At 40.5% G+C, this 16,498-nt stretch overlaps 1 protein-coding gene across 1 annotated transcript; it reads left to right on the plus strand.

The window, feature by feature from the left end:
- Nucleotides 1-1,330: 1,330 nt before the first annotated feature.
- On the plus strand, nt 1,331-9,129 carry epm2a (EPM2A glucan phosphatase, laforin). The gene is made up of 4 exons (XM_068577665.1): nt 1,331-1,674; nt 2,483-2,657; nt 5,566-5,810; nt 6,900-9,129. Exons 1-4 carry the CDS (start codon nt 1,425-1,427, stop codon nt 7,181-7,183), a joined length of 954 nt encoding a protein of 317 aa, XP_068433766.1. The 5' UTR covers nt 1,331-1,424; the 3' UTR covers nt 7,184-9,129.
- The last annotated feature ends 7,369 nt before the right edge of the window (nt 9,130-16,498 follow it).

Here is a 16,498-nt window from a genome sequence, read left to right on the forward strand (position 1 = left end):
ACATGACTTGAGCTGGAGTAAAAATGTAAGTCAAAAAGGGAACTTATTAAAATTCAGCTTTCCACCAGGTGTACCTCTAAAAACCACTGCTGTAATGTTTGAGTGAATAAATACAAACTACTGAATCGTGTCTATTGAATTTATTTTGTATAGCCCAGAATACAGAATTTGCCCTAGAAGGCAGCTACTCCGTGTCAAAAGGAGTCGTCTGACAGGCATCTAATTCGGATGCCTTCTGGACAACCTTCTAGACACTTACCATTTCATCCACGTCCAAATGGTAGGAGATCCAGAAGAAGACCCAGGACACGCTGGAGGGATTATATCTCCCAGATTGCCTGGGAACGCCTCGGGATCCACCAGAATGATTTGGTAAGTGTTGCGGGTGAGAGGGAAGCCTGGGTCGGCCTGCTAGACCTGCTGGATGAAAATGGATGGATGTGCCTCAGAGGGCTTCACAATCTGTACACATACAACATCCTGTCCTGGCACCTAACCTCGGCACAATCTGTATCCATTTTCCATCCATTTTCATCCAGCAGGTCCAGCAGGCCGACCCAGGCTTCCCTCTCACCCGCAACACTTACCAAATCATTCATACAATGAGTAGTAGGCGAGATGAAAAAGTTACGACTTTAAAATTACAGCAGCAGTGGATGTACATTATATTGATAATAAAGGCAGTTTTGGTATTAATAGTAATAGCAGCGCAACTAATAATACTAACAAGCAGTAGGTGTCGGGCAGGACCATGGTGCAGATATGGCCATGATCCATGTAAACCTGTGAAGGATGAAAGCTTAAAGACTCCGGGGAAAAAGTAGAGTTAGTAATGTGCATTAAAGAGACATGAATGAATACAGAAGGAGAGAGGAGCTTAGTGTATTCTAAGATACCCCCCAGCAGTCTAGGCCTATCAGCATATCTAGGTGCTGGACCAAGGCAAATTTGAGCCAACCCTAACTATAAGCGCTATCAAAGGAGAAAGTCTTAAGTCTACTTTTAAATGAGGTGACTGTGTCTGTCATAGCTAAACTCTATTGAGATACACATAATTGCTGTTTAGCAATGTCTGAGGAAACTATTTTGCATGAGATCTGCTTTATATCCATGCATTTCTCATCACCGAAATGAAATCATCCTCTAGATCTATCGCTATAAAGATCTGTGAATCTATCTATTGAGATCTAAAGAGTTCACTCTGATAACCGTGATGTATGGTGCGCGGTAATTCTGACAGAGTGAGACTTCATCCCTTCTACTCCCTCTTTGCTGCAAACTACACTCTCCGATTTATTTTTAGATTCCACTTTACAGTCAATGGGCCACGCAGACTGAATACAAAAGCTCAAATTTAGGCTTGAAACCCCCAAGTCCGCCATACTTAACGATTGAGGACGTGTCATTTGGTTGAGGCTTAAACAATGTTATTCAGGTTTGGTGTCATTCTCACTCCGGAGTCTTCGGACGTGGAGGTCTATGTTTTGGGTTCGCGTGCGGAAATGGGCAACTGGGACCCGCGCGGAGCGGTTCAGATGAAAGCCTCGCGGAAGCTCCTGCTGTCGACACACGAACCGTGTCTGTGGATCTGCGACGTGCAGCTGGCGGAGCCGTGTAAAGACGCCTTGTGGTTCAAGTTCGTCAAAAGAGTCCGCGGCACGTGTATCTGGGAAGGTATACAATCAGTCCTCTGATGTTGTGGCAACAGATTCTGCCGCGTGCAAAAGGGACATTATTTTTGGGACGTCACATTGATTCAATTCCCATCAAAAGTAACGTTTCAGGCAAAATAGGAAAATAACTGCGCCATGTTTGGTTCTTCTTGTGTAATCCATCTTTACCGCCACAAGATGGCGGTATTGACTAAATGATCGGTGGCGAGTGGCTTCAATGTACTTCTACACCAAAACTTTTTACCAATATGTTTGGTTTGCTAGCCCCAGTGTTGAACTTACATTCAATGGTGCTGCATTCATAATCATACCGTAGTGTAATTAATGTAATTTAACTGCACACAAATATTATCTGCAACAGTAAATGGGTTAGTCTGGGTTGTTTGTAAAAAAAATTTAAAAAAAAGTTTTTGAAAGCATCATATTTTATAAACTGATCATGTGATTTCTATTTTATTCAAATCTGAAAAAGAATTAGTTTTTGAACTTGTCAGATTGATGAACTGTAGTGGAGTACAAGCTGTACAATTTCCCTCTGAACTATCGAGGAGTGAAAGTATTCTTTAACAGAAAGAGATACGACTCAATAAAAGTACCTCAAAAGTAAATGTATTTGGTTACTCTGTTTTTATTATTAGACCAATTTAAAAGTTGTTTTTCCTGTTCAACGCAACATGGTATATTTGGTCTCTCAAAGACAAATATAGGCAACATCTGCCTTTGTTTTTTTCAGGAAAGAATTCTTAAAAACATTCTTAAATAGGTATATAGTCACTAACCTGCTGAAAGGCTGTCTCCTTTGTCACCAGGTAGTGGTCCGAGCCATGACAGATGTTGTTTATATGATCAGAGGAACATGGTGAATGGAGTCTACTGCCATCCAATTGGTCACTGGATAGAGGAAACAGGACACACAGATGAGATGAAACACACCACCAACTTCTACTTTGGTGTGGCTGGTCAGAAGGCCATTCATTTCACCAGGTAATACAGTACAGCAGCCAAACAAAGCCAACGGCATCATTGTGATGCCGTATGGGAATGCTGTGAGTATCTAGATTTCATTCAACAAGTGTCGCCGAAAAGCTTTTAGAATCCGTGTCAATAAGTTGGCAGCATGACTTTAAACTGTTAGAGGTATGCAGCGTCAGTTCTGTACCCTGAATATAGACTGCTGAGCTGTACTCTAGCAAGATGCCCGCCAGCATCAGAGCCTCAGGGTGTTTTTACTGTTGTTGCTGAGCTTTACTTTTTTCCTCCGCATGAAAAGGAGGATTTGGTCTGCATGGGTAAAATACGTGTTAAAACATTAAAAGCGGTCAGATATGTTTTATTTTCCTAAATTATTGAAACTATTGCTTTGATGGTTTTCTTTTGGGATTTTCTGTCTTTTGAACATGCATATATTCTCAAGTGCGCGTCCTGCACGCTGCCAAAGTACTTCTTGTAGCCTGTAACAAGTACAAATTGTGATCCATCTATTTCCCCCCACCTTAAGGAAGTGTGATGCTCGTTGAAAGTTTCCGCCTTTGTGATGTAAAATCCAATGTGTGTACTACATTTAATAATACAGAAAAATAATGAGATCTCCAGGGGCCAATGAATTTTCATGCTGACGTGTGATTGTTTCCTGAACAACACTGCTCCTCCTCCCTTATCTTCCTTACAGTTTTCGAATATAACCAATCTTCTTTTGTTCTCAGTTTGAATTCTGCTTCGTTGTGATACTAAATCAGTGAGATACATTTCTTTAGCTCCTGCGTCTTCTGCTGTGGACATGACCGTCCTGCTAAAAGGGCAGAACAGTCGTGTCCCACTGCCCTCTCGATGAAAGTTGTCTCTCTCACGATGCAGACAAAGCCACAAACACCCTCTTAGGCTTGGTCACTGTTGTTTGACCTTGCGCTCTCCTATTTCGTTATAAATGCTGTCTGTGCTTAAAAATCTTTGTCCTTTCAGAAAGTAGTCCACAAGTCTTGTTTCATACAGTAAGTACATCTCGGTATGTACGGGATTTAAATCTATAAAAGAAAGATCATGGGTTGTTTGTGTCATCACAGAGCACCTCATCGATAAATCGGTCTTGCAGGATCAATAGTTGAATTAAAATCAGTCACTCTATGCTCCAGTCAGAATAGAGCTTAGGTACTTTTTTGTCACAGGATTTAAAAAGGAACCCTCAAACTATTTGTTGTTAAAAAATATGCATGTAAATATAAATCTGTCAAAGACGATGCTGAAAGTCAATAATGAACTGTTACCCTTAGTACTTTCTACAAGATTCTACAAGTTTGTGAAGGTTTTAAGTATCTAGATTTATTTTCAGCACCCTATTAGAGCGCCCAAAATGAGTTTTCCCTTTTTAAAAGTTTCCAGAAATGTATTATCGGGTTAGCAAACACTCGGGAGGGCAATGTCTAATGTGCCCAGAGGATGAATGTCATGTCTTTGATCCGTCATCCACTGGGTAACAAAAAACAGTCTACCATCATGTTGACTGTTTTATGCACCAGTATACCTTTAATATGCCTGCATCACAGACTATAATTAAACAAACATCTGTAACACAAACTTAAAAAATGTAGAAGCTTGAGCAGTAGTGATGTAATTTACTCAGCATGTGGGGGACCTCTGCAACAAAAACAATTCAAGTTGAAGGTTTAGTGGATGCTTTTTATATTTTAATGAAATCTACTTACTGGGCATTACTTGTTGAGCAAATAGTCCCACCCCGTCCCGTTCCCCTCCCCCGCTCACACACACACACACACACACACACACACACACACACACACACACACAACACCCAGCATTAACTCAATCAAACAACACATGCATGCCTTCCTTTTTGAAGGCACATACTTGGTGTCATGATATACCAGGCGCAGCAGAAATTAGGCCGGGACCCTGGAGGCAGTGAGTACATAACTTGCATAAGAATAAGCAGCCTAGCTGGTATGATCAGGTTTTAATTAGTGTCCGAAGACCTTACAAGGCTTTTGCCAAGGACCTGTGTTTAGTAGGAAGCACTGTGCCGTTGTGTCCTCCCTATTAATAGCTCTTTTTTTTCAAATTAGTCTTTCAGACCTTGCATCCATGGAGCCCCAAATATCATACACACTCACCTCTGCAATAACTCAATGCTCAAAGATTCAAAGAGACTTTCCCTCACCGGCCCGAGCAGGTGCCTTGTCACTCATGTTGGTCTTTAGGGAAGAGAAGACTTGAAGGTTATTTAGCCATTTTTGTAACTGTTTTATACGGTTGAACTGAACAAGAGTCAATTCATACAATTAACTTATACAACTGAGCACTGGAGACAAGTCAGGCATCCTTTCCATAAAGTATTTTCCTACATTGTTGGGTTAACAATGAACCATCTAGAATCTTCCAATTCTCATATTAGTGTAATAGATAAAAAAAAAAGTAGACATTAAAACTGCTAAAATTGGTTTTCTGCAACTTGTACAGTTCACCTTTTGAGTTGTTGTATGGTCCAAGTGTTATATTCATATGGTTTCTGAGAGATAATTCTTAAGAGGCGTAAAAGAGCAGTTCACTTCGGCGTGGCACATCACAGATCAGCCGCATCCTTCCTTCCTTTTACGTTTCACCCCCTCTGGTTGTTGACTTTATGCTAATGAGCACTAAATTGAGTCTTTCTCAAAGCACAGTGATCAGGAGAATTAAAGGGGTCAATAAAACATCATCAGCTCTTAAAAAGCAGATCCATTCTGACGCCGTGTCATCTGATATTGTTCACCTGCACATTCGCTTGCTTTTTATTCATAGTGTAGTCAGTCATTTCACAAACCCCACTAGTTCAGCGTGTGTGGCATACAATAACGACATGAATAGAAATGATGAATGCATCCCTGTTTATTGCCCCCAGGGTGCTGCCACAAATTTGGCTGGGCAGCTGCCCTCGACAGGTGGAACATGTGACGATAAAGATGAAGGAAGAATTGGGAATTACTGCAGTGATGAACTTCCAGACAGAGTGCGATGTGGTGAACAACTCCGATGGCTGCAGGCGCAACCTTGAAGAAGACATGACTCCTGAGACCATGATGCATTTGTACAAAGAATGTGGCCTGGTGTACGTGTGGATACCCACGCCTGACATGAGCACTGAGGGTAAGGAGAATTCTCGGGATATACAAGAATAAATACATAATAATAACAGTGTTTAAAAGTTGGGAGACACATTGGCAGTGCGTTGGCAGAACAGTCGTCCAGCTGGAAAGCTTTAAAGCTACTCAGTTTTCCAACCTTCACCGGGTCGTTTTTTCACCTCGTAAAGCTGACTGAAACGTTCATGCAAATATTTAAAGGTCAGAAAATCAACAAGAATGAATTATTTTAGAAAATGTCTAGAATTAGATGAATGCATGAAATGAACATCAGAAGGATCTTTGTTGATTGCTGGTATTATAGCGTGCCATGGCCACTGATCAACGTCTCAGGTCTCCTTTAACCAGGATGTTACAGTATAGTGTCTCATGTCTCGTGTAAGTCACAAAAGAAGTGCCATTGATGCTTCCACAGTAAATTCAAGTAAAGAAAGAATGCCTTTTGTAAACATAAGTGCAAACTAAATTACCTGATATACAGAACTACTACTATGTGTAGCTGTCGATACCTGTAGTTTATTCCTGACAGTGGAATATTTTACTCAAGAATCCAGCAACCTGCACAAGGATTGTGATAAATGTACATTTTAAGCATGCATGGATTGGCTTAAGGCAAACAACAGATGACCTTTACGGTATACTGAATTTAAGATTCTTCTTCTCCAAAGATGATCCCAAATTGTAAACCATCAATGAATTGATCCTACCAAGTATTGTCTGCGTATCTAAAGGCTGATGTATCTTTTGTTTCTGTGCCAAAGACCCACATTGTTAACAAAAAATATTAAATACGCACCAATGAGCCAAATATTTGCGTAAAGGGGCATCTTCTTCATCCCAAGTCAATCACATACACTGTCCTGGTGCCATAATTCTCACTATAACACTGAATGTGCATTAATTCACAGCTGAACATAGTTGGGATCAATGAGTTTGGGCCTAAATGCCACAAACAGAATCACGAAACGTCAAAGTATTAAAACAAACTAACACATTGCTGGTTTTGGTCTTTTATTTATCGCAATGAGAAAGACATCAAATGGTGCAAGCCTTCCCCTCCGAATGTGGTGTGTGTTATTGTCTTCTTCTGCAGGCCGGATCCGGATGCTTCCCCAGGCTGTATTTTTGCTTCATGGGCTCTTGGAGAACGGTCACACCGTCTATGTCCACTGTAACGCTGGAGTGGGCCGGTCGACGGCAGCTGTGTGTGGCCTGCTCATGTACGTTCTTGGCTGGAGCTTGAGGAAGGTGCAGTACTTTGTTGCAGCCAGGAGGCCGGCAGTGTACATAGATGAGAAGGCTCTGGTCCAGGCTCAGGCAGACTTCATTCAGAAGTTTGGACCACTGCGATCATCCATCGCTTACCCAGATACATGAGAATTGATTTTCCTTACACTGAAGTCTTCAACATTGAAGCAGAATTTACAGTTATGGAAAGCTCCACTGGACTGGATTCTGGGAAACATATATGATTTCTGAAGAAGAAAAAAAACATACTCTATAGCCAAAGCCAGAAGGTAAAAATAACCTATAGCAAGAAAATGTACTCAATAAATGAGTGTCTGAAGAGAGTTCTGCTGGCTGACAGCAGAGATCCAAACTATTAGTCTTTTTGTAAAGTGCAGGTTTGTAACTTCAGGAACTACCTTCTACTGTGTAGCATGTACAGTTGCATGTTGTGCACTTGGTGTCAGCTTCAGGACACTATTCAGTAAAGCTCTGCAGGGGTGTATTAAAAGACTTTTATTTTCATCTATTTTGTAATGACTGATTCGGAGAAGGCAGTTTTTGTTTGTGTTGAACAGCAATGAATGATAATTAAAACAGAACGAAAAGTATTACTACACCTTCACTGTTGTTTGCTTTCATCCAACAGGCTGTGCTCCCCAGTAAAGGGGAAAAAAAAATACCCCTTTGGAAAGGGGTATTAATGCTGCATGATTATGGCACTCCTTTTCAAAGCAACAAATCAATTCCTCAAACCAAAATAAGGACAATGCCTATCCCTCTCGGTCAGAGAAGTATTCAGCTCCCACACGTTGAAGAATACAGCTCCGCCCCATCTCTCCCACAGAGCCAGATAGCATTTCATCTTTATTTATTAATCCGACAGATGCTATTCCGATCCATCACCTAAATAACGAAAACAAAATCCCGGCCAGACCATTTTAATGCATACACAATTAGAGATTATTGGAATACTGTTTGTCAATTTTGAACATCTGCCTTGCATATTATATTATCCTTTTTGTTACCTGTCCCTGATTTAAGAGAGTTGGTCGAATAAAAAAAGAGGAAAGACTATTTGAATTGCATTTCAGTGAGTCCCTTCAGACACCTTATGAGGGTGTCAGGAGGGAAGGTGGGTGGATTGAACTATGCATGTGTGCGAGTGGAAGCAAATCATTGTGGATTTTTTTACATGTCGAAGACTATTAATACTAAGTGAGTGACATGCTTTTGATTTTGATTTTGAAGAAGCAGAATGTTTACTGGTTTTAGTAAAAAAAAAAATGTTCTGTGTATACAAAAGATGTATAAAGACAAGTGGATACAGTGTAGGAGGCAGCTCTGTTTATTTCTGACGAAAGTTGCCAGGGTTTGTCACTTAATAATGGATGCCCATGTAATTGGGAAACATGTTGCATTTATTCCACTGGTTTATTGTCAGTGATTGATGTTGGAAAACATTTGTAATCCATATAATTTCCAGAATCTGCCAATCTCCTATACCGGTTGCCCCGGATCATTGCATTCACATTAGAGCAAGTGTTCGTGAGAATTTGCAACTGTCAAAGAGATGGCTTTTTGTGGTGCAGATGGAGCCACAAATATTTGAAAAGTACCATTTAATCCAGAATGTGCCGAGAAGATACACTACGTGCTTGTTTTAAGCCTTTTGTTTTGGCATGAAATGTCCCCGCAAGCCATCACTTTGTTTTTATACTGCTTCTTCTGTTCCAGGCATTCAAGCATCATAGGCCCCTTCTTTAAATTTGCACATTTGTATATCTATTTTTTTTGTTTTGCATTAATGGATGAATCAACGCCATTTTATCTCCTGTAAACTAGTTATGACTTTGTGAAGTAGGCCGGTAAAAATCACTTGCTTCTGAACGTGGCCAAGAGATGGTGGCACTCTGACTAGAAAAGCATCGAGCACCTGACCCTGGATCCTTGTGACATTTACATCAGGGCTACATAACACACATGAAGGGTCAAAGTTGGAAGACAAAAATATGGACAACTCCCAGACTCCCAGATCTATCAATCGGAATGTACCCTGCTACCTTGCCCTGCTTTATCATCTATTTCACTCTAAATTGGACCATAATGTACTAAATTAAAATCATAATGTTTTGGAGAAGACCTGAGAGATTCAAGCTTTGGTGAACATACTCAGATGGGGGGCGGTATATTCTAATGAGCCTGCATGTGACATTGGGAGAGGAACCAAATCTTTCCTAATCTAAGCAATCCCACAGTTTGTGGGTTGGTTGGCATTCCAGATACCCAAATGGTTGTGCACAAGCTCTGAAAAAGTACTTCTTTTTCATGATATGTCCCCTTTAAAGAATATCACTCTACGTAAGATACATTTTCTATTTGTATGGTTATATGTAACCAGCCAGACAAAGAGCTCATTAAATGTTCCACTGCTTTATTTTGCATATCGGCAAGATGGATGAGCTGAGCTATTTAAAGTCAGTACGGCACATTCACGAGAAGTCATTATTTGTTTATTTTCTGTATTAGATGTTATTATCCAAACAGAAACAACAAGTCTATTTCAGCTTTGGAAAGTGAATTGTGTTTTGTCCAATAAGCCTTTGGTCCACCAAGACGCATGATGATGATGATTTGGAACATGAACTCTGCCCTTTGAAACGTGTGCAATCCGTCTTCCATGCAGTTCTATTAGCTAGAACAGTCTGCACTGGGCATGCATTCATCAAAGAGAGTTAAAGCATTTTTCACCCGCACAGACAGTCCCACAACTCACACATACAGGCATACATCAGTTTAGGCACCACTGGTCAATTTACGTAATGGTGTTCATGTCCATCCATACCATTTGCATGCTATGGGCTTACTGTGTGCTTAAGAAAAATCTAGCAATAAAGACATTGCTCTTGATTTTGCTCATGGGCAGACATCCAGCCACCCTGGCGGGTACCTACTGTAGGATGAGAAGTGAAGAGATGTGGTTCGACCAAATAGTTCCAGATTTACAGGCTTATTCTACCATGTATGTTTCAGTAGCTTGTAGCACATCTTGGCGGAGGACAGGAGAGAGGAATTCTGTATAATACTACTGATAATAAAATGCTAGTACAGTTACACATTCTTGCTGTCAATACCTCAGTTGGTCTCCTCATCTTCCACATCGGCACTGCCGTTATCAGTCAGAGGGACAGATTCTGATACAAAGCTTGGGTGCTATAATGAATACCAAGAGTGTTGGTGTGTCACAGGGAAAAACACTAAAGTCTAAGAACTGTGGACTGTGCATGATCCCTGATCAACATACGTATGTCTTTATGCAAACTTTGTCATAAATGCTACAACAACACTTCACAGGTAGACGCGAGGTTTAGCATGACTTGGCCAACAGAGATATAGCCTGGGGCTGAGCTCTGGGTCTGTGGACACTGTCCTGTCTGGCTCTGTATTTCCCTCTTTTTCTGTATTTCATTTCTCACATTTGAAATAAAGCAATGAGCTTGGGTCAAAAGCAGCACACAACTTGAAACTATAGTTCACTCTTAATAATTAAATCTATATTTGTTAACATTATTAGTTCCCCGCAAAAATTCTGATAAGTTTAAAAGCCTCTCTTTTTTTTACAAAGACAAATGGAGCATAGTTAAAATGGTTATTATAGTGGTTTTGTTTGTTTTGGCTCTTTAACTGTGAACTTCTACTTTCTGTCCATAACAGCTAACATCATAAAGGCTTCATGCCACGATGTAACGTGAGCTTTTTCTAGTGGGCAAGAATCATGTCTCCAAACTCTAAATGTAGGTCGACAGCTCCTCAAATAGATTTGATTTAAGTTTGTTTCATCAATATACTTGGCATTGTTTATTTGTATTCTAATCAAACTGAGAGGCTTTGGACTGGAATATTAATAACAATTTGGATCTCAGATTTTTTTTCCATCAATTATTTATGATGCTCTCTCTCTTGCTATTTGTCGTGAGAAATAAAGATGCAGAGCCTTTTTGCTGTGCTTTGCTACAGATTTACAGCATAATAGTATTAAATCTTTGATGGTCGTCACATTCATAGCAGTCTTTCACTTCATTGGAATCTAGTGGAAGATAGAATATTTTACATTTTGACAAAATATTACTCAGTTGTCTACATTTTCAAAACCATGTCCAGTGCTTCCTTCTTTCAGTTCATTTTAGTAAACTGTCTCCTCCACTAATCCATCAGCTGATTTGTTGTAAACAGTGGTGACATGTGAAGAGATCAGATGTGTGTGTCTTTACAAACGGTTTGTATTCATATTTGTAATCCTGCTTGAACTAAACAAGACTGGACAGGTATACAATACTTTATGAAAGGCGTTTGTATAAGACGTTTTTAACACATAATTAAGCCAGCTAGCTTTCAGAGAGAGACAATAGAAATGGTGTGATCATGCATGATAAGTGGGCCTGCCTGCCTTGTATCTTTCCCCCGGCTTGACTCAGTGATGCCAGATGCCAACGCTGACAGCTCAGTTAACATGGTAATCATGAGATCAATGAACGTGAAATAAATCCAATGAAAGACATGTCCATCATTTTAACATAGTGGGATTCTGCAGGTAAAAGGCAGCCATGAGATGCATATCCTGTGCACATATCCTGAGGTTTATCCTGTGACTCTTCTGAACTTTTGTTCGGAGCATCTATTCGTCCCGTCTGTTGGTTTATCTACATGTTTTCTGTTTTGGTACAACCAGCGACCCAAACTCTCCAAATAGTCCATCAATGCTTTCTCCTCTCACAGCCGGGAAATTAATTCTGCAGCTTTTCCTCCTGAAAATTTTGGAAGCTCACCAGCTTATTGTCAGCAATAGCATGCTTAGCCAGCTTCACTGCGTTAATCTAGCTTATGTGATCTGTGTCAAACTGTATTCTAGCATTGTTCAAAGTCTGTTACTCCAAACCTATAATTTGTGAAAGCATCACCCGAGTGTCAATTAGAGGAATGAAACAAAAAAGTCTTGGCATGTCTTTCTCCCAATGCTAAAAGTAACAACGCGTGTTTATAAAATCCTATATGCAACCTGGGTATTCAGTGATGATGTGCATCCTATCATTTCCATGGTATTCCATGGACGCTAACCAGATAATGAGTCACTCAACACAATGGAAAACACATTCAGATTAGCTAATACCACACTGACCGATGGACAAGTGGAATGGAGTCCTTTTGTAAGGGTTCGGTTTAGGCTGGACTCAAGCGCAGACACGGGGACGGTAAGGTAGGGTGACGAAATGGATTTTATTTACAGAACACGGATGGTTTGGTAGGGCATGAGGTGAGCGCAGGTTGAGCGGTGAAGTGACATGAGCAGCGGCGGCAGGTCGTGAGTGCAGCCACAGAAATCCTGGGCAGAGGGAACAGGAGTTAGTAAAAGTCAATACAATATAAATCACAAGAGTGCTCTAAATTGTTGAGAGGGCTAAGAAATGGCGAAATAATCTGGCCACTAGCGAGAGGGAAGCCGGGGTGTTTTAACAGGAAGGAGTTGATGAAATGATTGTAGACAGGTGCTGGAGAGGACGTGCAGGTGCTGGAAGCCACGCCTACAGCACACGCATACACATACACGCGTGACAGGCAACACACAGTACACAGAGAAAAGACACAAGGAAAAAAACTAAAGAGGACTGGAGTCACAGCCGAGCCGTGACAAATGTGTCTCTGCATGTTTGGCAGCAACACCAACCACTGCAATTAAAACTTGCTTTACAGGTCATTCTCTTTCTCAAATCAAAGTCTTTCTGGTATGTTTAGCAGAGCTGGGAGTGGAAAAGAGGAAAATCTCCGATGCTGTAAGTTTTGTTTGTTTATTGTGTCTTTGGATGATGAATCTAAACATCATTAATAGGACGGGTCCTGTGTGTGTCGGGATGAGCAGACATATGGTTGCCAGTAGCCCGCACAGCCAGACTCATAAATCACCCGTGACAACGAGTAATGAATGCAGGCCTATTAGAGAAGATCAGTTTGCCCATCTCTATTTCAGTGAACTGATGGTAGAAATTATATTTACAGGAAAACGTGTGTTCTACATGAACTACATGGGCCAGTGTCCAAGTATGAATAAGTGATACAGGATACAACATTCGGCCGCAAAACAAACAAAAATGTGCCTGTTTGAAATGTTATTTAAAAAAATGTATTTGTTATGTAGAAATGTAGCTGTGAGAGGTTACGCTTTCATACCACACTGCATTAGTTTTGATTTTCTGCTTTCTCTACCTTGCCTTCATTACTTTTCCTGGTCAGCACATCTGGGCTCCACAGCCAGACAGATGGAAAGTAGATGAAGCTTGACTTTAGTCTAGGGACTAAGCCAGGTGTTCAAAACTTACTTTAGGAATATATTAGTACGTTCAAGTCCTGGAAGGCATTAGTAAGGGTTTTTAGCAGAGCCTTAGAGACATCAGTGTCGAGTTGGTGAGCCTGAATATAACTGCAAAGCCTTGAGGTAAAATTCAAAGGCAAATTAGTCTTCAAAGCAGGCTAATATTTTACCACAAGTTGTCATAAAAGCTTACATAAGGGTGTAACGTTGTTGAAGTTCGTAGAGTAGTTAATGAGGCACTTGAAGAGTTTACCCTCGCTGTCAAATCACTTGCACTAAGACTAGACTGTAATGACTTTGCAAATGAAGCAGTAACAGGGACATGTTTGTGCTGCTGGATTCCACCGATCTGTCCTTATTCTAGTTACATTGCACTCATTGTCAATCTTCAACCTGAGTATACGACTTCTCTCTTTCTCGTTCCTTACTTGCATACAGATGCACACAATTTCACTTAACATTCCTACCAAAATGATCCTGCATCTCTGGGGGGTCTTGGATACTGCCTCGCTGACGGGAGGGCAGAAGGGGATTGTGGGTAAATCCATCTCACAAATTCCAGACGGATGTCTCTTTGGACAGATAATAGCCTACAGCTCACAGTGACAGAAAAGGCAGAGCCTTCAAATCTCTACTTTTCCTCACATAGATATTTCAATGTACTATTTATTGAGGAATATTTACAACATTTCTCCCATTTATGAATTTGTATTGGAACGTGGAAATTGCTTGTTTCTCTGAATATTGGCCTTATTGGCTCCCTGGTCTCACTGCCTCTGCCATTACTATGCGAGTAGTATGAACAACATAAACACTCATTGTGACTTATTTCTTCAACACAAGGAAATTGATTTGACCTCTGTTAACTTTTGTCAACTATTTCCTTCTATTTACACAATACCCCTTCACCTCAGTCCCTTCCTCAGGTCTTTGTGCTCTAATCTTGACGCTCTACTGCCTGACAATGAACCTACTTCTCTTTTCCACCACCCTCAGGTTACCTCTCATCTTGAGCTTAACCCTCCTTTACCCTAAAAGACACTCTTCACTTTTAAAGTCTTATTATTCTTTTACTGCATCCGGTATACTTCCACTTTGTTTCCTCACGCGAGAGACGCTTTCTCATCAGTCAGTTCTGTTTTTGATTTCCTCGATTTTTAGTGAATATTATGCCGTATTTTTTTTTTTCAAATAAGCAGATGATTTATAATGTCTATTAGAGAGAAGACAGCCAGAAGAAGAACACAGGACCGCAGTGAGAGCTTCATTGATTGCCAGGGCTGACTACACCGTCTTATTGTTTCGTGTCTGCTGTTAATTTAGTTTGGCATCTTCACGTGGAGAAAATTGGAAAATGTTTGGGTCAGTGCTTCAGTGGACACAATGAACGGTGCGTCCTCACGAGCCAGCAGATGCATTAAAACGTGAACCCCACCGCCCCCTTTCCTCAAACACCCCCTCGCATCTGACAAACACACAATCATTTGTGTACAAGATTCAGGCATTCACGTTTTGGCATGAAGGTGGCCGTATCATTTTGAAACTCTTTCAAAGGAGGACTACAAACATAAATACACATTTTTCATGATGGGCATGGTTTTCTTGTTTATCACATACCATTGCTTTATGGTATATTATATTTCAAACTTTTCGCAAAATAAATCAAAACTTTAAAACAACAATTCTGCTCAATCTTCATTCACACACAACCGAATAAAACATCCTCAGCCTTATTTTGTGGCTGTATCTGTCTTTCAGAAAACAAACAGGTATGAATTGATTAACTCTAACTGGCTGCTCAAAAGTTATCAATGCAAGGACCTCAAGGCATTATGTTTGGTGGGTCAACTTTAATGACCCACTATGAACTCTGCTGTATGAAAGCTGATTCTAACACATAAATGGTTGCCTCCTTCCCGGCCAAACAAAACCTTTGCAGCAGCTGCCCTATACTTTCAGGAAGGAAGATATTTGGCTGAAAAGAACAAAAAAAGAGATGGAGTGGAAGTGAATTGGAGAAAGATGAATTGTTTATATATATATATATATATATATATATATATATATATATATATATATATATATATATATATATATATATATGGTCTTTACACTCCTGTCATGATGCTTTAACTTGTCCTGACATACATCTGTGTGAGTAAGTGTCTGCCCTTCCTTATGCATTTGTATTTGTGTGCAAATCCATGCAAGAGCCGTCCTGTTCAATTCCCCGCTGTCAGTTGTAGGAACCAGGATGCAGCTAAAGTGAGACGTATTTGCAGGACAATGTCAAACTCATACCACGATGAGATGCTGAAGTGTGTATCACTTTGGGCATGTAAACAACGGCTCTGAAGCTACAAGCCTTTACGTAACAATTCTCAACAGCTCAGTGCTTCATTTAATAAATCGTCATCTGTGGCAGCACTGAAAATATCCTGCAGGTAATATAATACGTTGAGTGAATTTCCCTAAGTCCTGGTAGTTCTCATACTCTCAAAGAACCACAAAGAGAGGGTGGTTATTAAGCAGAACTGAATATCCTTTGGCGCTACAAGTTAAATAAAAAAAACTGAATATCCTACATTTTAAATGGATTAAGATGTTGCATGAATCTAAATGAATTCACACGGCCTCGAGCCGTCCGAGGGTTTATAAGACCTAATTGGTACCCAGGGGTCGACTTAAGCGCTCGCTCTGTGTTCGGACAAGTGGAATACCGCATTATTAAGGGCCGACAACACAATTGCCATTAATGCTTTCGAATTGCCGATTCCTGATAATGCTATATTGTGAACAACAAATCTGTTGAAATCGGCAAGAGGAGAGATCATGTTGGCTGTTTGCAGCCCGATGGCAGCAGCTTAGCTAAGCAACGGAGTAAACAATATAGCAACCAGGGGTGTAAAGATACACAAAAAAGTCATGGTTTGCTACGTATCTGTTTTGGGGCCACGGTTTGGTACGTTTTCGGAATAATAGGGAAAATAACTTATTCTGAAAATAATGAACATTCAGTTAGTGGTTCACAGGATTATAAATCTCACGGTTTGGATTGTATCACAGATCAGAGTCACGGATCGGATCACAGATCGCATCAG

The sequence above is a fragment of the Clinocottus analis genome, unplaced genomic scaffold (genome assembly GCF_023055335.1).
Source record: "Clinocottus analis isolate CAN_PGR_092001 unplaced genomic scaffold, fCliAna1.0.p SCAF_15, whole genome shotgun sequence".
Taxonomy (NCBI): domain Eukaryota; kingdom Metazoa; phylum Chordata; class Actinopteri; order Perciformes; family Cottidae; genus Clinocottus; species Clinocottus analis.